This window comes from Oryzias melastigma, linkage group LG20 (genome assembly GCF_002922805.2).
Source record: "Oryzias melastigma strain HK-1 linkage group LG20, ASM292280v2, whole genome shotgun sequence".
NCBI classification, from domain to species: Eukaryota; Metazoa; Chordata; class Actinopteri; order Beloniformes; family Adrianichthyidae; genus Oryzias; species Oryzias melastigma.
In genome coordinates this window covers 12,325,195-12,349,662 of record NC_050531.1, presented here as the reverse complement: position 1 = coordinate 12,349,662, position 24,468 = coordinate 12,325,195, and the positions used below count along the sequence as shown (strand labels likewise).

Here is a 24,468-nt window from a genome sequence, read left to right as displayed (position 1 = left end):
TTTACTTGAGAACAATCTAATGAGAAAAACGTTTTAAAACCTTAAGTCAACACAGTTAATCCAAAGATGGAGTTATTTTCTTTTTCTTTTTCTTTTTTTCTGAGATGTTTAATAAAGAATCAAAAGTCAGGAACAAGTTTCACACACCCAGATGGACTGATAAGAATTTGACTTAAAATAAATGTTTAGATGTTCCTTATTGTACATATTATTATTAAAAAATCAGAGATTTTGAATGTTGTTTTGTACTTTTTTTAATATATACATAAAATAATTTAGACCAAAGCATGGTGGTGGCAGTATCATGTCATCAGGCTGAAACGCTTTGGAAATTAATAGCCTTCTATGAGATGAAATGAAAAAATGTGAATAAATGATGAGTTTTAAATTGTGAAATCCTCATTTCAAAAAATTTACAAAATATTCTGCTTTAAAAGATGATACAGAAACAATCATAATCAATATTTTGGTTTATTTATTTATTTTAAAGTGCACAATGCAATTTAAAAGAAAACCACATGATAAAACAAGACGAAACACGTTTTAAAAAAGCCAGAATTAATTTTCATCTATGATCTGTGGTTCCTGCAACAGCAAACACAGCAACAAAGTTCTGGTTTTAAGATGTCCACCAAAGTAATTTAATTTGTATAATTCTTTGTGTTCTGCAAACTGTCATTTGCATTTTTGGATGTTTGTCTTGGAGCGATGGCTGTCTCTCCTCCTCATATTATTACACTGTGGATAATGACATCAACTCTGGAATTTCAGCGAGCGTGTTTGTAATGTCAGTTGTTGCTCTGGGCATCTCTTGCATATTTTGTTCATTCCTGGCAGAGATGCCATCTCCCCCCCTGAGCGGATTTCAGTTTGAACCAACCAACACGGGTTCTTTTAGCATATGGAAAATCATACGCAAGGATGAACCGGGTACAGAAGTTCTTGCATATTTGATATTCTCGTCATGTAAAGATAATAAAGGTATAATAAATGATTGTTTGTACTATCAGTTAAGCATCCACAAATCTGTATGGAACATTTAGATAAAAAAAATACAAAATAGACCTCGGATTTTGAAAAAAGGAATAAAAACTAATTAGTTTTTTTAAGAATATATATACATTTTCTATAAATATAGGGACTGCAACTGATAAAAAAAACTAGTAAACAGATGTATTTTACATTGAACTTTGCTTCTAAAGGATGTGAATTTATTGACTTTTACTTTAAATATAATCATGCAGCTCTGCTGCTGAAGTGGGACTTTAGGTTTTGCATTACTGTGAGAGCAATAAAAGTCAATCTCTGCATTGCAATTTAATAAGATTATTTAATATAACAAACCGCAGAACTCCTGCAAAGGTGCAATCCTTATGCACTCAGTTCCACAACAGTGATTCCTTTGATTCCTCTCCCACACACACGCCACACGTGGTAGCTTCCCCAACAATGGTCCTATTTATCCTGGAATCTCATTAGAAGCAGTCTCACTCTGCAGAGAAAAAATTCAGACAGCAAGAAAATTAAACCGAAGCAATCAATAAAAAAACATACTTATTTTCTGAGCAAATAACACCTGTCAGCTGCTGATAAATCCTCCGGGTGCACTTGGAAATAACACTACCTCTGTTATTGCCACCAAAAGTGATTGAAGTAACTGTGGGATCCTTTGTTCATCCCCTCGTTCGCAAACGCACACCACAAATCTGCCACTCCTCTCACATTAAACCTCTGATGTTCATTTTTAAGCTGTATTTCATCAAGTGTGTGGAATTGAGCTGCATTCTAAATAATAATCATCCAAGGAGTTCAGAGATTTAGCAGTCAAACGTAGAACAGCGTAGAGACTAACAATAGTGGCCAGAAGGCACCCCATTGGTTGTCAGAAATAAGCTAATTAGCCCAGGGAGGTGCAGAGGAAAGATAAAGAGATAATTATAAATAGTAGAGCCGGAAAGTTCACTAAGACGAGATTACTTTGATGAGAGAAACTATTTTATGTTTCCTCACCACCTTCGGGCGCTTGTCAACACACAAACACCGACTGACAAACTCTGAGGTTTCTGCACAACCGGGTTTGATCTACACAGACGATTACCTGGATCTGCATTAATACCAATGCACGGAGCATCATCTGGATCTATGATGCACTCAAAGCTTTTACGCTATGACCCTCTTCCCTTCAGGTTTGTTGCTATATAATCTGACTTGAGCAACATGATTAATGCTCATCCGCTCCATTTTTTCTCAAGTTAAATCAACCTTTGGAACACAAAGATAACATGTTATCCATTCATCCTTCCGCCTGCTTCAATCCCGCTCAGGGTCAACGGGAACTGCACCTTATCTCAGGTCTCATCTGGACGGATTAGCAGTCACTCACAGGGTCACAAACAGACAGCAACCTTGTGTTTTACTATTGCAAGTCATCTGTAATTGTCTGTTTATTTAACATATCCATCATTTTGAATGTTAGAGAAATAAAGACTCATGGAAAAGTACCAGGAATTCTTTAAAAAAAGCTTTTTGTTTTGTTCAAACTTTATGATTTCTATTTAAAGTCGCTGCAGGAAAGAGAAATACAGTAAAAGGACACCCATCCATCCAACTGTTAGGCCCCACTTAAATGCGATTCAAGCAGAGTGTCAGCAAGGACACGCAGACCCCCCTGCTCCCAGCCAGCAATCCCATCTCTTCTTGGAAGACACATTCCCAGGCACAGCTGAGAGATAATCTCTCCAGCGTGTCCTTGCTCCGCCACAGGGTCTTCCTCTCTTTTGGACGTGTTCGTAACGCCTCATTAGGAAGGTGTCCAGGTGGCGTTCCGTCCACGCCGCCTCTAAACGGCTTCTCTAGAAGTGAAGGAGCAGCAGCTCCTCCGAGTTCCTGCGGGGAGGGGATGAGCTTCAGACCTTATCTCTGAGGGAGACCCCGGCCTCCATGTGAAGGAATCTCATTTCCGCTGCTTGTATCTGTGATTTTATCTGTTTGCTCTCAACCCACAGCTGGGAGAAGAGGCAGTCCAGCGTAGAAATACACAAGACAGAGTTAAAGCAGCACACAAATACACTGCTTGTTGTATTTATAGCAAAATGAAACTTTCCATTAAGTGATTTCAAATATGGTGAGTGTGTGAACGCACAGCAGCTACAAAGATTGTACATGAAATATGTCAGGCAGATGGTTTCATAAAAAGGTAGGTCTCCGATTGGTTTTTAAATAAACACTCGGGACATTTGTGCTGCTGGTGATAGGTCGTAGCAAACACTTGGACAACACAAAAGGGTAATTTGACGTTTGTGCGCTCCTTTCTAAGCTCTTTGCATGCAGCCTGACTGTTAAACCTTGTTTCGACTTAGCAGCCCAGTATGTTAAGGATTGGTACGGTACGGTTCAGTTAATTCTGACGAAGGTTTTAACTCAATTAAGCCGAGCTTACACTGAGCTAGTGTGTCATTGCGTCATTGTTGTGCAACGACTAAGAAAGCAACAACAATGGAGTCTTCATTCAACTGCAGACCACCTCTCTCCTCTCGCGACAGATCCTCGGGCACTTGGTTGTTGTAGTCCATGACTGTAGCAAGGATATCAAAAACTGACACAAATTTTAAAAATAAAAGAAAGAAACCTCTGTTGTGCGTAGACACCCGCCTGTAAGAACAGTTGTGACATCACTGAATAACTCTGTACGATAGCATCACTGTACCTCACAAGTGCAAGTATTACCCTTACGAATACTTCACGATACACTTATTACACCAGCGTGTGTCATGTCAAAGTCTCCTTTGGGAAGACGGAGCAGTTTACGGTTCGACTTGGAGGAAATCGTGAAAATTGGCCTGGATTAGTGACTACTTCACCACAAACCAGTACCTACAGTGCCTAAACAATTTTCCCGAATCGGACTTTCCCTGCCCAAGGACACTCTCTGGCTGTACCATCAAAAAAAAATCAGCTCAAAGTGCAATAAGCAAGGCTGGGTGTCATTAAAACCCACATTCCTCTCCCCTTTATGACCTTTTCCCTAGTTTTCAACACCTTGGTGAACTCTTGTTGCTCCCTCAGGCTACGCCGTGATGCGCTGTGCAATAACGCACGGCTGCTACAGGGCTAGCCTGGCATGTATCTGTGTATGTGGATGTTTAGTTTTTGTGAGTCAATCTTGCTTAAATGGTGATGTATTTTTGCTTGTAATTCAATCTTTACTGCGACACAGGTGGAAGATGCTTGATTTTTGACAACATATAGTGTGTCTTTTCTGGGGGATTAGCACTGCCTGATCTGAGCGGCTCCAGCCCACCTCTGGGAAACTTGTGTTGCTCTAATACCAGTTTCCCTTTGGATCAAGAAAAGTTTATTGTCTATTACATGCACGACAGTTGTACGTTCCATTTTTATGACATTCCTTGAGGTGGGGCCTCAAAGGAACTGCTAGACACACCTGCGCTCCTCTTACGATCACTCCACTCTACAACCCTCTCCGGGCCCGGACAACCTAAAAACCTGCAGCACAACCCCTCTCACATGTGACAAAGGCATTAATGACTTTGTCAGTGACTTTTTAAACACTTGAATAAAAGGCTACATGTCGAGGGAGTCTCCAACTCTGCCGGTTTAGCGTGGCGCTCCTTCTGCCCCGGGGCAAACCTCGCTCTGCGTCTACGCCTGGCAGCTGGCACAGACGAGAAGGAGCCGGGGCATGTCTGACTTAGCTTCCATCTGCGATAGAGATGTCAGTCAAAATCTAAATGGACAGTCAAATGGCCTGTCTGAAAAAAAAATAACAAGTGTGAATGGTATCAGTCAAGCAGACACAACAAGTCAGTGGATGAGGTGACAGCATGACTGGAAGGACTAAAGGAAGCAGTTAAACGTCCACAGATGGTAAGTTCTTAATAGTTATTAATACTTTCTTAATAATACTTAGCTAATAGTTTAGGAAATAAAGTTTTTACCTCAAAATAATTCTTCAGTTATGCCTTTTATTATGAAATCCTAGCTAAAGTGGTCTTTTAATTAGGATTGTGCCATTTTTAGCCACAATTTTTTAAAAAAAACTGTCGTTTTCTAAGACATGGTTTCTGCAGAGCGGTTGGTTCGTTGTAAGCCCCTCCTATTTCCCATCATCCTTTTGTTTACGCTCTCTTCAGCTAGCGTACAGCCTCTCACTACCTCTTCATCTACGTCACAGCTGGAAGCTTTTTTCCAACTGCATTTTTTAAATCTGCTCTTAATTTATAAAAATTTAATAAATAAATACTCAGAAATGCATTTTTAAGCTTAATTTTCTTTATTTATGTCCCCCATCATGAGAAAAATACCACAAGAGCATGGTAAAAACACAGCTTTCATTGGAGTTAGTCTAAATTCAGGTTTTGAAAAAGTTCTGAATTTACAGCTAAACAGGATTAATTTTATGTTTGTTTGTTTTTTTCTAAAGGGAAGGGAAAGGTTGAGCCTCAATGCTTTAAAAATAAAATAGAAGTAAATTTGTGAGTCAGATGCAATATGGCAGAGCTTCTAAGGTCTTCCAAACGGATCACATTTAATTTCCTGAGTAAAGTGTTTACCTCAGTTACAGAGGTCCTCAGTCTTTGTGAATCTTTGTAGAATTTGAACAAGCAGCTGCTCAGTTTGAGGAACTTTTGAGGAAGAATCAGGAGAAAATGTCACTTATAAAATCCTTTTCGTGGATCTTATGATCTTCAACTCTTTGGCATGAAGGGATGCACACATATGAACAGCTCTAAGCATGCTTGATTTAAGCTCAAGATCTTGTTATGCTACCTTGCTATCAAAGACACACACCACACTTAGATTAAAAAGATCTCACAGCCTCTGAGATGAAAGTGAGGGTTCCCTTCAGGCGTCTGCTCTCCTCCGTCAGCGACTGCTTTGGTTGCTTCAATGATGTGAACTGCGATGAAGAGGAGGGTGTGCTTTACACAGACAGAGCACCTTTTCAAGGGCAACAAAAATAAACATACATTTATTCTGTTTGGAAAAATTAGTGTCAGGGTCAGAGCCGTTCTGATGAAGGAAGCATAAATGAATGCAGCAAACAGGCAGATTAAAGGATTTTAAGAAAAAAAAAGAATGAAATTAACAGATGAAGGCAAAGATTCTGAAGAGAAACAAAAACTGAAATGTAAAGACATAAAATGGAGAGAAAGTGAATACAAAAAAATATCAGTTCCTGTTGAAAACATAAGAAAGAACCTTCTCCACCTTAAATTTATTGCACCTTAACTTCAATTTGCAATAACAGGAGAACTGTGTGATGTTTGGAAGTTCTTGACATTACAAACAAACTCAGATTTAAATGTGAAGCTTTAGACCCTCAAACTGAAAAAGTTATAAAGATGTCATCATGTCTGCTGTTTCACTAATAGTCCCAAACATGAAGGATCCTGTCTGAGGCGGTTCTCCTGCACCTCCCATATTCACCCTCCATTCTCATATATCAGACACAGCCAGGACAGATTAAACCATCTAACTCGATTTTAGGATTCACGAAGCTGCAAGAATCATTATAGTTTTAGTATTTTTTTTTTTCGATTAAGGCTTATTTAAATTAGATTAAGTAATAAAAGGATGACTGGAAATTCGTTTTATGATGTATTAGGAAGAATATTTTGAGCAACAGAAAATGGAGAAAGCCGACTTTGGGCTTGACCTTTAACCTCTTGAGGCCTATTGATGCAAATATGAACCACTTCGGCTCTAAAATTACTTTAATTTAGCATCTACTTAATAGCAAAAACACAAATGATTTTATTTAATCACTATTAAGTCTGACATGCAGCATTTTTTCTTATTTTCTATTGTTTTTAATCATACATATTTACATCTGAAGAAGCACTAAATGGCTTTGACTGCCCTCTACTGGTAGCTGGAAAACTTTTTACACAGTCTTGAGGTTCTTCTTTTACCTTTAGAGATTGAGATTTGGGATTTGTGAGAGCATCCCTAACAAATAGAAGCAAAAAACTTTTTTTTGTCTGCTTTTGAAACAAAAATAGGGAGCTGAAATAAACAGGAAATTTGTGGCAGTACTGCACACATTGTTGTCATTCTTGTCTCCAAATGTAGAATCGGAAGGAAAATGCACAAACTTGGATGCAAAATGAAGAAATCTAAAAGTCAAAGACAGTTCCTTTAGAAGTAAAATACAACAAAACCCTTAAATTTTGTCAAAAAGATAAACTGAAAAAGAAGAAACTCAAAACTCAGCCATGAATATTTAATAGTAGTCATACCCCTCAAGCTCAATTATATTCTGTTTAAATTTGAATTGTTCACTTTTCAATTGTTTTTATATAATTTACAAAAATGAATGTCATTGATTACCTCAAAATTTGACAGAATTTCATCACTTTCGGTTCTTTGGTCAGATTTCTCCTCTGCTCTCCAGTTTATCTCCTTTGATAAAACCAAAAAAACAAGAAAGTCAAACCCACACAATTCTTCTACAATAGAAAGATAATATTTTTGAATCTGCTAAGAAAGTTTTAATAGAAAATGTGATATGTTATTAAAATCCCAGCTGAGACAGTTTTTCAGCACAACAATGGAACAAGAGCAGGAGAAAACACTGCAGCTAAAGTACATAGTGTCTCCCCAAAATCGGTTTCTTTTGGAAAACAAAAAGAAGGAAGTTCTTTTATTCCTTTAAAGCACAGAAACCGACTTTCTGAAGTTTGTGAAATTATTCCCTCAAACAACAGTGTCTGCATCCTCTGAGCTAATTAGAAACTTCTCTGAAACAGCAGTTAATTATGCTGCAGGGATATTAAAGTCCCCTCCGTCACCCTTTCCGCTCTCACACCTCCACGGATGGATGTCTACATAAAAATGTTCACAGTTCAACAGTTTGAAGCTAAAAAAAAAAAGTAAAATTTTCCTGTTAGTTTTGACATCATTTTTTATTTAGTCTAAATAGAAACAAAGAATTCTAGGCAGTTTTTATTATTTTTTATGTACAACAAACACACACTGATGAGACACTTTTGACTAACTTGAGCCTTTGTTGTTTAGGCGTAAGTTTGTGCCATTAAAAAAAACCTGTCAGGTCAAGTTTGCATGTTTGTAGCAGTAACATAAAGGCACTGAACTCGTGCAGTGAGGAGGATTTTGCTGCACATGTTCACTGATGTGGTCACAGCCTTTCATTAGGATCACAAAATGGAAAGCCACAGGCATTGTTTTGTTATCTGACACACTATTTTATGCAAATGTGGTTATTTGCAGTCAGAATTTCCAGCAAAAAAAGATTCACAATTAAAGAAATGGCGAGGATTTTTTCTTAATTTATTTAGTTTTTCTGCATTTATACTTCTATTATTTATTTGTTTTTTTCTCCAGTTGTGTTCTTTTTCCTCTGGGATGGCCTAAACCCTCATTAGTGTTTTTTTTTCGAGTTATAGTTACTGGTTTTGTTTTCCTCTCCCTGGAATTTTACCTGAGAAGGCCACACAGGGGAGCTGTTGAGCTACAACCACACTCATCTGCATCAATAAATTACAATCTTCTGCTTGTACACTTGTTTTTATGTGCTGATGCAGCAAAAAGTTGTGCACAGGAGGCTTAATGCTCACACTTATTAAAATGCACAATGTTTTAATTATAAAACATCATTATCTCACTCTTGTCTTTGTTCTTGTGTGTTTTTGGTTCCAGCTGGATCATTACCCTCCTGTCAGTTACACACTCCCAGATGCCTCAGACACACAGTTCAACCTGATCAAGACTCTGTTCTTAGGAAAAGTCTATGGTAAGTCATTAATCTTTTAAATATGTATTTGACGATTCCCTTTTTTCCCCCTATTTTCTGTCAGGAACCCAAAACAGTCCAAACACAGGAGGAAGTGAGAGAGGATTTTTTTAATAACAAAACAATTAGGATTTCCACTGTAAACTGTCTGTTTTTTTGGAAAAATATATAATATTTTTTTTATTATAACTTAACTATGATCTCTACTGTTACTCATATGTGTTTTATCATTTTTCCATAATTTAATATAATGAGAAACTTTTATGAAGTGTAATTATATTAAAAATGAAAACTTCAAAAACATGTTAAAAAATGGAAAAAAACTTTATTATAAAAAAACTAACGAAGTTTGTTGCAAAAATTGATATATTTTCTTTTTTTAATACTGTAATTTGTATTTTGTCCACTAAGGGGCGCCAGAACGCTAAAAAAAGGTTTATAATGCAACATTTGATGTTCAGCCTGTTTGGATTAGACATAATGACACAGACAGAAAATATATCAATTTGTCTCAAAATTTTTGACTGTTTGGGATTAAATGCAACATTTTATTTTTTTTTACCAAGAAATAGTGAATATTTGTTGTTTGTTTGTCAAAAGAACCTACAAAATGTTGCCATAACATTTGTTCAACAGATTAAATTATAATTTATTCTTTTGTTATTGTTAATGTGCAAGATTTTTTTTTCTTTTTTACTTCATTTTTTGCTTTTTATCTCTAAATACAAGAAAGTTAGTGAGGTGAAAGTGATAAATGAGGTAGAACTATTGAAAAGTGTACACTCAATCACATGGAATAACCCTTCAGACACACTTTAAACCACCTCAGCACCCAAAAGCACAGACATCGGTCTTCAATCAGCTGACACAGCATTATTCCTTCAAGGTCAAGGAGGACAAAGTCTTCTCTTGTGTGAAATTTTATTCTGTTTTTTGCAGGAAGAGCATCGCTATCTCTGCATGTAGAAATGATCCATTCTAAACAGAATAAAGAACTCCTAAGTTAAAAGGAAAATAAAATAGATTCAGCTATGGAGGACAGCAGGAGGAACAAATGCTACTCTTATCCAAGCCAGGCTGTCAGACAGCTTCTGTGTCTCGATTTGCTGTAGAAAGAGACCCAGTGTTTACTGAAACACAAACACACTCTGATCAGAGCGACGTCTCCTCTGTCTCCACACAGCCTCATTGTTGTAGGATAGGATTAGCTGGATTACATCACAAAGGAAGACAGTAGCTTTTAAGCCGTAAAGAGACAGCTAAACATTTACCTGATTACACTAATATCAGGTATCTTCACATAAAGAACAAATACTCTTTAAAAAAAATGTCATAGATTTCCAGAGATCTACGCTCTTGTAAGATACTATTTTGAATCCATATTGATCTAAAAGAGAGGAGATGATTCAGCAGTGGATTCTGCGGTTTTGATTATAACTTTGAGCATCATGTAACTGTACGCCGTGCACATCAGGGTAACCGTATCCTCTTTCTTTTGTGCTGACATGGAGATGTATATTTAGACTACAAATGTGTGCAATTCTTTTATTGTGGAGGGAAAAAAAAGTTTAGCAAATCCAAATAAATGTGTTTTTCTTTGAATGCGGAGGTTATAAGGAAAAAAGGTGGAATTTGATGTAAAGTTGTTGTGACACTGCAGCGTTTGCCTGCATGTTGAGGATTCTGTTTGATGTGCAGTGAGCGCGCCTGGATCTCTGCATCCCAGTGGAACAGATAGAAGAGTCATACATCAGCCTGAGCTGCAGCCCCCCCCCTTCCCCATTCTCTGTGCCATAAATCTGCGAGTGTGCATGTGCGAGCGTGCATGTGCAAGCGCCTATCAAAGAGAATAGATTCAGAGCCATAGGCAGAGACAGAATGGAAGAAATAACGCTGCTGTGATTGCACTATTACAGACAAATGATTGCAGCCCTGAGGGGGCGGGAGTTATAGACGACATGAATATCAGAGACGCAGTGACATTTGAACTTCTCTTGTATGTTTTTGAAATCCCCACTGTTGATAACTTGATCCATAATCTGTTTAAACAACGATCCCTGCAGATTGTGGACATTTTTGTGTGTTTTATCCAATATTCTAGAATGATCTTTGGGATTCCTGAATATGAAAACATTTTAATCACAGATTTCTATTTTTACTTGATTCCTAAAGGGATTTTTTTTTTTACTATTTCTTAAAATAAAAGTAACATTTAGGAAGACATTTAACAAGACTTAAACCCAGAGATTTGTCGTCAAAGTTCTATTAATATATTAAGGAAATGTTTTAGTAAATTTAGTAAAAGGACATGAAATATTTATTAAACCAAAACACAGAATACTACTAAAAGAGCGATGTGTATCAGTATATGGAGTCATAAATGGAATAAATTGAGCCCAGAAATTAAAAATGCTACAGCAAGTTTTAAAAACTAAATTAAAAACAGTATAATTGAGGACTATAAATCTATGTAGTGCAAATAATAACTACTCATCCCTGAGGTAGGGTGTTCATTTCACACTGGTTGATGCTGTAATTATAAAATGTTGTTTCTTTCTTTCCCAATCTTCTCTTATTGTATACCGAATCAGCAAAATACTTTGTATTTTTCTTTTTTATTGATTGATTTTTTGATCTGTTAAAAGGCAAAATAAGTTTTTCTTTTTTCTGTCCCCTTTTCTTTTGTCTTTATTTTTATTTCCATCATGTATGAGTTTACAACTCAAGTTTATATTGTATGTTTTTCCTATTAATGAATAAAAATGAAAAAAAGTAAATGTAGCCACTGGAAAAAATACATCCTTTGCTTACAAAAACCTTTTCAAAACATCAAGTGTTCTGGGTTAATAGAAATAATTGAACCACAGTGGTCAAAAGAAAAAAAGACAGGAAAAAAGTGTAAAAACCGAGATAAATTGTTTTGTAATAAAAGGTGAAAATGCTTAGAGCTACTGATGAATATTAGGCATAGGTTAACATAGTTTTAACTAGTTTGAAGCATCAAAAACTCTCTCTAATGACAATTGTGTTTTTGGTGTTTTTACAGATTCTTGAAGCAATTTTCTTGATTATAAATGAACATATATAAATAAAATTAAGCTTAAAATCTGACTTCTAACGCCTGGTTCACACCGGACGCAGAAGTGCTGTGAAGAGGGTGCTTCCGTTCTGCATCCTTGTTAAGCTATAGTGTAGTTCACACCTCTGCGGCCGGCTGGCGCCGTGTGGTGATCGTTTTGGCGCAATCCGTGAGTGGCAGGAAGTTAAAGCAAGACGCAAGAAAAAAAAATGCGGTACATTTTGCAAATATAACCAATTTTTCACAATAAAATACCGCAATTGACAAATTCAATCATGTTTTTGTTACTTAACAGACTGTAGAGATGAAAATAAACACAAAATACACAAAAACAGACACTGAGATACTGTTGGTATGATCTATTACTTACATCAATCAGCCACAACCTCCCGGCTCCGCTGCATTTTGATGCATCAGCTTACAGACATATCGATCTATGAACGTCTTTGTGTGGCTCAAAACTCCTCTCATATTGCTCGCCATTTTTTATTGCACCGGTAATGTTATGTTGGGGTTGTGAGGAGCTGTAAGCTAGTGGGAGAGGGTGTGAGAAAAAAAGATGATGGGACATAAGGGCTGGCTTACTCCTTTTAAACGGTCCCTCCCACTAATCAAGATGAATTTCTCCTGAACTTCTAGACAATCTATGTCCTCAAAAACAACTTTTTGGGTGGCTAAAAACTGCTGTATAAAAATTAAAAGACCACTGGGAACACTTTTACAACAGATCAAAATATGATAAGATCTTGAATGATTGTGGAAACAGTTCCAAGTTGCCTAATTTAATCAAGTCATCCATTTGTCTTCAAACAGCTTTTGAGTGGCTGCTTTCCAACAAAACAGCAAGAATAGTTAGTTATTAGCCAACTATGTTTGGAGAAGTTGCTGATCCTCTCCAAATTATATTATTTCATCAAGACCATCTAAATGTCATAGCAGAGAAAACTCAGAGAGGAATCCTTCAGGTTTAGTCAGTGTTGAAGTTAGTGTCCAAAGAGAAAGCAACAGAAAACTTCTCTAGTTTACATGTCAGAATGGCTTTACTGTTTGAAGTTGTCTCTTTTAAAAGTACTAGATTATAGGACAGTTATTACAGTTACTAGGTTACACCACCTTTAACACTAAAGGAGCCATTTGGCCCAGTTTTTACTGACCAAAAAACAGAGAGAAAAATGTAAAGTTCTATGTTACTGTTTAGAAAAATATATTTTTTTACGATTTTGTGACCATTAAGCCATTTATTCATAAAATGCAGCTTTAAAATATTTGCAATAACTGAATTATACCACTGTTATATTTTTCTATGTAAAACAATTGCAGCTTATTTTACTTCTGACATTAAAGTTCCTTTCAAAATAAAATCCACTTTGCATCAAATAAGATCCTCCTGCTGCAGCACAGTTATGACATTTTCTATCATTATGGTGCTCCTTTACCATTTTTTTCCTTTTACTATAAAATATGACAAAAGTGATGTAGTCAGATTTAATTTAAAAAATAAAATCAAACATGTAAATGCAATTATTTACTACTTTTTGTAGCAGAAAATAAAAATATGTGCTTTAGATTTATTAGAAAAGTTAACCACTCTGACATTAAATTAAACATTTTTACATAATTTCATTATCAGGCTTTTTAAAATCTAATCATAAATTACAGAATTAAATTAATTAAAACAAACTCACCTCAACATTTTTAATTTAATTTAATAATTTCAGATCAAATATGAGGTCATGAGTTTAGCAGTTTATAATAACAAGCAACATTTTAACATTATTTATTTATTTATTTTTTAATAAGTAAAAGTTATTTTTAAAAATCTTAAGTAAATCATTTGATTGCACAGCAGGATTTAAATAATTTAACTATTTTATTCCTGATTAGATCATTTTCTACACAGTTGTGTCTTTAAACTCAATCAGTTTTTTCCTAAATCTGTGTTTTTCCTGCAATCACAAGACTCACTCAGATTAAATCTTATTCTGTCTGCTTCCCATCATTTGATCTGAGTAGATTTGATCCCATCACCACCTTTGTGATTTCACAGTCTGTTTTCAGTGGTGAATACATGCAACTATGATGACTGTCGTGTAGAGGGACTGTTTTAATCCTGATCCCCGCCTCACAGGCTCCAGGTTCCTGGTTTTGTCTGGCTGCTGTGTCAGAGTGGGGGTGGGACTGCACTGCAGAGAAAAAGGGAGGAAGGTTGGAGAACATAGAGAGGGAGAGAGATGCTTGTCAGAGTGGGGCTGTTTGCAGAGATCCACACTGCAGAGAGGAAGGTGTGACAGAGGAGAAAAGGGAGAAATCAAAAAGCTTCCATGTAGGTAACTATACTTTCATGCTTTGGTGTCAAGGTTACAGCAAGTGTGACACTGCAGGGCAAAATGCATGTTGAATTTCCTCATTTTTGATGATTTGGTGTGATATTTTTAAAACTTTTGGAGATTTCTGAAGCAACTATAGCACTGTACTCGTGAGTCATTGCAAATTTGTGTTTCCTGCCTTCTGTTTTGCATCAGTTATCTTTATTATTGAAACCTCTGGGTACGAATAAATCAAGACATGCTGCTGCTAGTCTATATGTGTGTGTATGCTGCAGCCACAGCTGTTTTTTGATGTCTAAGGCTCTTTTTTTATTTAATTATCAAAGAGGTCCCAACTAATAGAATGAAAGTAGTTCATGTTTTCCTTTTGCTGCACTCAGCCTCTGCGTTGGAGGATGAATTTTACATCAAGAGGTGAAACTTGCTTCTCAGCTGAAAGGCCCTTGGGGGCGTCAGTATGTGTGTTTGGTCGTTTTCTGCATCCAGACACTTATCAACGTTTGGGTCTGCTCGCCACAAAATATCTCTCCTTTTATCAAAAGTGTTGTGGATAGATAGAAATTCACTTTATTCATCTCAAATACGTCACTTTCATCACCTCAGACAACCTCCTCCCCCCTTTTCCCCCCTCTCTCATCCACCCCATCAACTTTCATTTGTTGCCATGGAAACTGTTTGATCTCTTCCCTCTCGCCACCGACTCAATGCTTCTTCCCTCTCACCTTTTCTCTTGTTCCTCTCAGAGGGGCGGCCACACCCTCTTCCCCCCCAGTTTCCAGGTCTCTACCGTGTAAAAATCTCCGGCACCCCCTTTTGAATTATTCATGTGGCGTCTCCCCACCGGTGGCACATTCTGTTTGTGTGCACTCCCTCCTTCATGATCACAAACGGTTTGCATTAAGTTTTAAGCTATAGTCGATTGGGTTTTTCCAATGGAGCTCAGTGAGGATTTGTTGGGTTTTTTTTGTGTTTGCTAATGTTTTATTGATTAGTCAGGAAACTGCTCCCACAGGGTGTGTAATAAAACAGATTACGAGACGGTTTGTGGTATCTGGCTGTGGTAGAGCGGGATTCCTCGTTGAGGTTTATGCAGCAGTAAAGGTTACCAATTGTTTTTTAATCAAACTGTAATTTTTTATTTTTTTCATCCTCAGACTCCAGAGCTTTAGAGCTAATCAAATGCTTTGCAAAAAAAAATCTGCTATGAATTCCGTTTTATATGCAAAGCAGCCTGTCATATTCACAACACGGAGCTCGTTCACGCAAATGAGCACGTGTTCAGGCACACAAAGGAGACAAACTCATACTCTGAACTCATGAATTTTCCGCTATCAGTAATCTGTGTTTGCTGTAACCCCTCCATGTTTGTAGCCTGCATGCCTATTCACCCAGAGCTGTTAATCATCATCAACTCCAAGGAGGCTGATTTTTCTGCCCACCTACAAGGAAATAAATAGCAACTTTCAAAAATAGAGTTTGAATTTTTTTCAGCAGGAAAAATATGCTTTTAAAGCCAAACTCATAACACAGCAGCACTCATAGATGTATTATTGATTAAACTGAACAAAATAGAATAAAGAGACAGAATGTAATTAGAAAACATGGCCAGATACCCAGACTTCTATCATCCACTATAATTTAATATGTTTGTGAATAAGCTCGTGCAGAGAACAACAGAGTTCTCTACTGTTTTAGGGTGTGGTCTTTTTTATTTTTTATTTCCCTTCAATCCATAATTTTAAAGCATTAACTGCAGAAATTTCATTTTATAATTCAAATTTTTTATTCACTTTTTTCCAAATTTTGTGTCTCCTCAGAAACTGGATTTGTAGATCCAGTGGTCGTCGAGCATTACAACACTCCGGGTTTTATCGGGTGTCTGTCGCGGGTGCAGTTCAACAGAGCGGCCCCCCTCAAGTCTGCGCTGAGAGCAGCGACCCAGGCCGCTGCAACAGCTGGTCAGCAGGACTCGCAACCAGCCGCCCCCTTCTCTGCGTCCTACCAGGGCAAACTGGTAGAGTCCAACTGTGGGGCGTCCCCTCTCACCATCCCACCAATGTCTGCTGCGACAGATCCCTGGCATCTGGACAACACAGGTGACAGCTTGAACTAGTGTCTTCCTTGTGCTCACCTGCTAATTTACTAGAATAATATTTTTTACTAAGTTAATATTTAAAGTTTTTAAAAGTTAAGTTTTAAAGTGTTCAATAAATGTTTATTCTGTTCGGACTGTGATTTAGATGTGTTTTGGATTTTGGCTACTTGCTTGACACGCCTGTTATACATGGTGGAGGCTTATGAATATAGTGGCTAAATTAGTTGTACAACAGTCAGGATTTTAATGTTTTTTTCTGTTTACTTTTTGAGGAAAAGTGTGAATATTCTGCAAAAACATCTTCAAAATACTTGGAAATTTTTGTGGTACAAATGGCAGCAATTTGGCATCTGCAGACTTCAATATCTAAAATATATCAAAAATGTTTCAGGTGAAATATGCATTAGAAAAAAAAACATTTCTGACTTTTATCTTGTGATTTTTTTAAAAAAAGCAGTGGTACTTTTATGAATGTGACCTTTTTCATGCAAGCGTGTGAATGAAACTAAAGCGGTAAACCCTTGTTAGTGCTTCATGTTCTCTTTACTGTGAGCTTAAAGGGATTCATTATGGTTCAGCCTGCATATCAATCACCTGCCATCTGTGGGGGATTTTAAATTCACATGTATGCAGAGGATTCAGTTATTTATACGCATGGAAAGACTGAAACACTGAAGAAATGGCTACGAAATTATCCCTTTTATGGATAAAAATGCTTTGAGATTTAGTGGTTGTTGTTAGACATCAAGAATCAAAAAATAATCTTAGTTTTTTATATAAACCAATTCTCCGTGACTGCCATGAGATGACAAAATCCAAATGTAAATGTTGATAACAACTTAGATCCTAATATTATCTACAAAAAAACATGTCAAATAAGCTGATTTAAGATGAAAATTCAATTTGTTCAATTTTAAATGATTGATTGGAAAGCACAAAAACAGTATATCAAATTCTTGAAAATGATGATATACAACTTTTTGTTTTCTTTTTTTTAAATAATTCTTATACCAGCGATGAAGAATATGGAGTATTAGAGCCATTAGGGTCTGTGTTAGGGCTAAAACGTATTTCCCATAAATTTAAGACCCTTGTTCTCGTAAAATATGAACATAAATCTACAAATTTATTCATGTAAAATGTTGATTTTTCCTCATAAATTTGCAAATGAATTCTTGTTAACTTTATGGTGCCCATATATTGTTTATAACAGCATCTCTACAAAAAAAAGAACATTTTAACAGAACTTAAAATTAGGCAATAATGTAAAATATTCATCTTATAAACAAATAAATGTATTTTAAAAACACAGAGATGTCAGCAGGACATGGGGAGAATTCTGTTGTTCTCCCATAAAATAAAAACCAATATACTATTATTTGAATATTTTTCACTTTTTCTATTTTAATCTACTTTCAATATTTATGGCATTTTATTGGTACAGGTTTTATGTGAAGGACTGCAGATGGAGATTAGCTTAATCTGCCATAATGTGTGTTTTCCTCTGATTAATAATGATATATGTCTGTTTTTTAAGTTTAAGTCAAGCTTTAAGTCTTTGGTGACAAATCCAAGTTCAACTTCAAGATTTTTGCTGTAATTTCAAGCCAAATCTTAAATTTTAAAATGGATACTGTGACTATTTTACTGGCATTACTATCACAAACATGTATTTTTGTATTCTTAGTGAAAAGTATTGTAGGAATGGCTTTTCTAGACCTAAAAGCCATGTTCTTGAGCTAAAAATTAGGATTTAACAAACCAAAATGATTCAAAAATTCGGAACCTCGAGAGTCTAGTTCGTCTGTTTCCACATGTAAGAATGTAGCACAGCTGAAGTCTATGTCCCCGTGTCTGTCCTTTTAATAACCTTCATCAGTCAATAATCATCTTTATTTATTTATTTTCAAGAATATACTCCTTAGTGAAACTTATAGTCATGACAGAAGGTTTTTTTCTTGTTTTTTGTGACATATTTTAAATGAAAAAAAATTTAAAATGCATTTTTTTTAATTATTTTGTCTTCTAGATGCAGAGTTTCCCTTTAATGAAGAAAGAGTCATTCCTGATGGAGTCAACAGAGACTCTGCCATCATTGGAGGTATCCATACTGTTGTGTTGATGTTTACCGCATTGTACCTAATAGCCTATAGAACACAGTAAACTGTTATTTGGATTTTTAATCTGATAGTCTAACTTTCTCAGACAAATTAAAAGGCGAGGTTTAGCAAATGCAGGAAAAACGAACAACTTTTACCCGTCGTCTTCTGCAGGAATAATTGCAGTGGTGATCTTCACCATCCTCTGCACGCTGGTGTTCCTGATCCGCTACATGTTCCGCCACAAAGGCACCTACCACACCAACGAGGCCAAGGGCAGCGCCGAGTCCGCCGCCGAATCGGCCGACACGGCCATCATCGGCACCGACAACCCCGAAACCATCGACGAATCAAAGAAGGAGTGGTTCATCTAACGAGCAGCGACGGGACTCTGCAGAGAGGAAGCTGCTCAGCTTGTCGGGCGTGGAGGGGGTTCAATCAAGAGACCGCTCACTGGAAGGAAAGATCGCCGGCTTTTCAGTCGGACAACAAACTCCCAGAAGAAATGAAAACTCATGTACAGATTTCTTTTTTTGTTTTTTTATATAATAGAAAAAAAGGGGGGACACTTATTCAATAAAGCACAGCTGTTAGTGACTCGTATATACTAACCAGCTTGTCCTTCTTTGTATCGTGCTTGGGAGTTTTCAGGAGTTCTTTGAATACTGTACATGACGAAAATATTACACTTGCTGGTTGGTGTGATAGCAAAGATTTATTGACAGTCCCTAATGCATTTTGATTTTATATTTTAACAAAAATATTATATAAAATGATCAAAGCCAAACTTTTCTTTTGGTTTTTTTAAGCACCATTTTGTCAACACTCATTCATACCACTTGTACTGTAGTGATACAGAAATGACTGTGGATGCCAAACGTTTATTTGTATATATTTAATATTTTGTGTCGCTTTTTTTGTTTAAAGATTTATTTAGAGTTTAAACACCTATAAAAAATGTCATATCTTTATTACAGTTGTTTATTATAGTATTAATTTGTGAAATACAGAGTTTTATGTTTAGATCTCCTAATAATATGGGAGATTCCCTCTGCGCAAATGGAGTTTCCCAAGGAATGATGGGAAACTGTGACACTTCGTGGTCATTTTAGCTCATCGTCATGGCAGCTGTTTTCTCGTTTTTGTTTACTGAAGAACAGGAGAGAATATGTATTTATTCTGATATGTTTCTTTGCCAAACACGCGAGTCTTACGCCGGATTTTGAACATTTCATGTTTGGTTTTTGCATTATTTGTGGGCTGACACGTCTGCGGTGTACATCAGTGTGTGTATGTCAAATTTAGGGTGAAAACAAGTGCCAGAGGAGGTGCCGCCTCCATGGGGGATGCACTGTTTTTCAATGCATTGGAGGTCCTGAAGCAGCATGAACCTAAAAAACTATCTGCAAACATCCTAACCGTACCAGGGACAAGGTGAAAGTAATTGGCTTCAAAATCCTCAGTGCCTTTAAGATCCTGTCGCCTTGCCCCCACTCTGCTTAACTGCTGCTGCATGAAGTCCTTTCAGGTGTTCTTTAGCTGCCTGTCTAAAACGGTGCTGTTTTTTTCCTGAATCTAAACTTGACTTAGCAATTCCGAATGCTCAGTTTGGTGGGGGAAAGCAGCAGACGCCGGTTTAAAGAGCTGAGCTGCATAGCAAACAGGACGTTTCCTCCTACCCTCTGTGACGCACACACACAGATGCAAAACACTCATGTTTTATCCAGCATGACTCAACATCTCTTGGTCCATTTCCAGAGGGACGTGTCCACAATGTGGAGGCGCGTGAATCTATTTCTGCTCCACTGTTGCACTGCTGTCTGGCATCAACAGTCATGCTCCAGCAAAAACACAGTTCTCCTTATGTTTACATTGTGTTACAGCTGCCAATTCTAGTTTTTGGTGTGACTTTTCTACATCTGTTTAGTCAAACAGCCCCAACCACTTTAACATGAGTCATATCAGAGATTTTGGGGCAGCTGATGATTTCAGTCTGCCCTCTACTGAGGCCTCAAAGACCATGCACCCTGTCTCTCACGATCAGACCCATTAACGTGTCACCCTGATTTCTTTCTTTTCTTTTGAAATATTTGGGCTCATATGCAGCCATGCACCTTTGAACTGTAGTTTCAACATAGTGTTGATAAAAATGGATTATCGGCATCGACCATAACCCCCTTTCCGTTCCTGAGTTCAATAAAGAGTGTTTGATCTATAAAGTTTGTCTTTTCGACACATTACTTCCATCATCATGTTTACAAAAATGTTTATCTAAAAACAGTGAAGGTTTATGGTATTGACTTCTTTTTTTCTTCCAAATTTGTTCCTTTTTTGGCATAATTTACAAAGAAAGTGGATATAAAGAAAAAGAAACGTTACAATTTTATTTTTGCATCTTCATGTTTTTGGGTCATCTGCTGCCCTCTTGTGGCCATAAAATGTAGCACATCTAAATACAATTTAATCAAGGAAAATAGGAAACAAAACTGGTCACCTAAAACTTAACACTACTCATCAGTGTCTTTTATTTATGAAAAGTTAATTTTTACATCCATATATATTATGTTGTTTTCTTTACATTTCAAAATACATTTTATCTTTGGTGCGATTCATAAATGCTGCCTATACAATCGTAACTTTTTTTTCAATGGGTGTTTTTTTGTGTTTTTCTGAAACTATAAAACCACCATCAGAAATAATGATGCTTTAATCTAATTTTCATATCAAAATAATATAAAAAATTCCACTTTTGTAAACAATATTGATTTATCTTTACATTTTTATGAAGTTTACACTTCTGTTTCAGATCTACGGATGTCTGGTTCCACTGAATTTTGACTGTATTTTTTTTCACATTTCCACTTCATATTTAGATGGTATATTTCTCATAAATAAGACAACAGCACATTAAAAAACTTTGTTTAAATCATTTTATTTTTTTATTTTTTCGATGATTTAAAAAAAGGAACAAAACTCAAAAAAAGGAGTTCAGCAGTTACAAAAAGGACCTTCAACGTCATGCGCTCTTTTCCATGTTACCTATTTTTATTGCTTTTGTGTGATTCCACTGAGCTGAGGAGAAATATGTCGTCTGAAATCAAATCTTTGGTTTGCAGCAGTGATCAGAGTTTGTGAGGAGCTCGGTGAAGCAGCAGACATCACAGTGAGGGGACTTCTCTGGGAAACATGCCATCATTTAGGCCTCGGGACATTCCTCTGTAAAAGCAAAAAACAAAAATAAAATAAATTTACCAGAACACAAAAACTTAAAGCAGCTTTGAGATGAGATGAGGAGAACGTACGATTCTTAGGGAGGAAAGCGATGTTGTCAGCTAAGATGCCGGTGTCCATAGAGAACGTAATGAACTTCTGCTGCAGGGCTTCACTGACCTCAGGAGTACGACCTGCAAACAATAATCAGTCCTCAACATTTTTTCACATTTTTTCCTTGAAAAAAACATTTTTATTTTAACTAAGCTTACTGTAAAGCTTGTTGAGGACCTCCGATGTTCCCTCTTTGGTCTTGATGGTGTGAACCAGAGCGTAGTCATCATACACAACATCCACAAAACGCATGTCGTTGTCATTGTTCCAAGCTAAAAAAATGGAGAAACATACGTTTACATTTTTTTTATTTTATTTTTTTTTTGTATGCTTTTGTGGCTCACACTCACCCTGGCTGTGGAAGGTGAAGCGTCCAGCAGTGTCGGTTTTCTTGGCCAGGTGAGTCATTCTCCAGCAGGTCCCATCAGCACTGAGAAAAGAGTGAAATAATGTGAAAGCTGAACTCTACAGGAAAGCAGCTTTATAGATGTTGGCATCTTACTTCAGATTGGCATAAGACAAATCCAGGTCTCCTCCTTCGGTCGGCACAAGCATAGCAGTTCCCATCTTCATTGTGTCTTTGTGATTGATGAACCACTGAGCGTTGGTGGCGAAGCCGACCATGTACCACTTCCCTGCAATCTGAGGAAGAATTTCACATTCTCTAATTACATTAAAATACTAATAAAAAAAGATGTTCTATGTATTTATTTATTTAGTTTTCTTTCCTACCTTCTCCAGGCTGAAATCTCCCACAGGAACGACATCTGCACATGCAGCCAGAGCGCACGCCAGAACCTGCAGCAGTGTGATCTTCATGGCTCCTCTTGTGTCGTCTTCCTCAGCACGATCAGTCGAAGCAAAGTAAAGGGGTACAGCGAGCCGAGTCCTCTTATATCTTTAGGATTTCTCCTCCTCCCGTCTCCTCCTCTGTTTTCTGGCCCATTCAAAACCTCCAGATCTTTCCCAGAGGAATGCAAATCACTTCTCTTACACAACCGGCACGTGTGGATGGAGAAGGGAAAGGTGAGGAGGGAAGAATGGACCCTTTCTAAACTTGTTTTTATTACAGAAACCGGGGGATAATTGAGTTTTCATGACAGCTTTTTGGTAAAAACTCAAAAGCTCTGCACAATATGAGAACAAAAATACTTTTTTAAACATTTAAGAACTCCATGCACACACAAAAAAACTTCCCAGGGTAGAAGCGTTTTTCCTGAAGCAAAAGTATAGTCAGGAATATTTAGAAATCTTGTTTATTTGCTGAAAAACATCAATCGTGTACATTCTGGACAATGTGCTGAATCTGAGGAGACACGCTCTGACTTGCAATCAGCAAGTTATGCAACATACAAACACACACATGCATGCATGCACACACACACACTCAAAGAAGTGCGAGGTGGAGCCGGGACGAGCTGAGCGTAGATTTTGTAACTGCATTTTATAACAGATTCCTTGAAAGCCTGTTCACATCTGGGGTTTATTAGCTGCAGCTCCACATCAGTTTGTATGGAGCTGATCATTAAAATGTGCTTTTATGTGAAACATTTAGAGCCTTTTGGTGTCAATTCATACAATTTGATAAATGTATTTACAGGTTAACTTTATTTCACATATTAGGACGTGTATTTCCTCATTTTGCGATTAATTAAAAACAAAATTCCACGGTGGAGTCTGTCTTCTTCAGCATGTTGGGATGCAATCTGTAAACCAGGAAGGAATAAAGTTAGGATTGCACTGTGGTATTTGCAGATGTTCCAAGAAGATGTTCCGAGGAGGTTGAATAACATGTTGTTGTCAAAGTTTCGAAAACTTTTTGTTATATAAGCTGCGCTGTAAAAACCCACAGCTTGCAAGAACAAACATGAAAACTTCTTGGACAGCTTTCACTTTTTGTGCAATAAAACAGAATTCAGGCATGACTGGTTTTAAAACGAAATGAGAACTCTGTGCTAAATGTTTATTAGGAGAATAAATTAAAAGATTTTGGATTGATTTTTTATAATTTAAGTACTTATTTACAGTGATTTGAACGAAAAAAAACAGCATTTAGACTGTTTTACATTTTCCATTAGCATTTGATTTGATTTGATTTGATTTGATTTGATTTGATTCGTTTCGATTCGATTCGATTCGATTCGATGGTCTGGTCTGGTCTGGTTTGATTTGATTTGATTAAATTACTTTTTTTTGTTTATATACAGTTTGTAAAAATGTCTTTATCCACAATGCAGACAAAAAAATAGAAACTAAAAGAACAGACGACATGGAGTCTGGACGTGTAAAACCACCCTTGGAAAAAGAATTTCAGATGCATTTTCTTGCATTAAGGAGATTTTCTCTGGAATTTGAGGCCCTTTGTCTGTCCAAAAGGCTGAAACTCTCCAGCTTGACACCAAAACAATCATGGCAGTCCTTTGGTAATGTGTAAATCATTATGTAAATACATATGAGTTAATCAAAGCAGGCTCCTCCCATCAAAGCCGATTCCATCAATTCTTTTGTCTTACAGATTCTTCCACCTTATCAACCCTTTGTTAATTTAAAGTTGGACTACCATTATTGAATTGTGATGGTTATTCAATACTTGTTGCCATGTGTGTTATAACAGGCAATAATAGTTTTTTTTTTAAATATGTGTTTACTGGTTTATCAGTCATGGCTTCACAACAGCAAAAATGAACAATTTTGGAAATTATTTTTTTTGTAAAAATGTACGCTATTTACCTTTGCCTTTAGAGACCCACTCCAATCATTGATCTATTTTG

General features: G+C 36.7%; 3 protein-coding genes across 4 annotated transcripts in view; 1 reads left to right on the top strand and 2 right to left on the bottom strand.

Annotated features, from left to right (window-relative positions):
• Nucleotides 1-20,592, top strand: part of cntnap2a (contactin associated protein 2a) — a 332,490-nt gene extending 311,898 nt beyond the window's left edge. For both annotated transcript variants that reach the window (XM_024280015.2, XM_024280016.2), the window contains exons 23-26: nucleotides 8,680-8,773; nucleotides 15,997-16,275; nucleotides 18,304-18,375; nucleotides 18,548-20,592. In XM_024280015.2, the coding sequence (XP_024135783.1) occupies nucleotides 8,680-8,773; nucleotides 15,997-16,275; nucleotides 18,304-18,375; nucleotides 18,548-18,747 (645 nt within the window). In that variant the 3' untranslated portion in view covers nucleotides 18,748-20,592. The remainder of the gene's footprint in view (nucleotides 1-8,679; nucleotides 8,774-15,996; nucleotides 16,276-18,303; nucleotides 18,376-18,547) is intronic.
• Nucleotides 20,593-21,322: 730 nt separating this feature from the next.
• Nucleotides 21,323-22,592, bottom strand: LOC112151488 (lipocalin). The gene is made up of 6 exons (XM_024280452.2): nucleotides 22,430-22,592; nucleotides 22,200-22,339; nucleotides 22,048-22,127; nucleotides 21,856-21,969; nucleotides 21,676-21,777; nucleotides 21,323-21,589 (listed from the first exon to the last, which is right to left on the bottom strand). Exons 1-6 carry the CDS (start codon nucleotides 22,514-22,516, stop codon nucleotides 21,570-21,572), a joined length of 543 nt encoding a protein of 180 aa, XP_024136220.1. The 5' UTR covers nucleotides 22,517-22,592; the 3' UTR covers nucleotides 21,323-21,569.
• Nucleotides 22,593-22,937: 345 nt separating this feature from the next.
• Nucleotides 22,938-24,468, bottom strand: part of c8g (complement component 8, gamma polypeptide) — a 5,618-nt gene continuing 4,087 nt past the window's right edge. Inside the window, exon 7 of the mRNA XM_024280450.2 lies at nucleotides 22,938-23,403. Coding sequence (XP_024136218.1) covers nucleotides 23,384-23,403 — 20 coding nt within the window. The 3' untranslated portion in view covers nucleotides 22,938-23,383. The remainder of the gene's footprint in view (nucleotides 23,404-24,468) is intronic.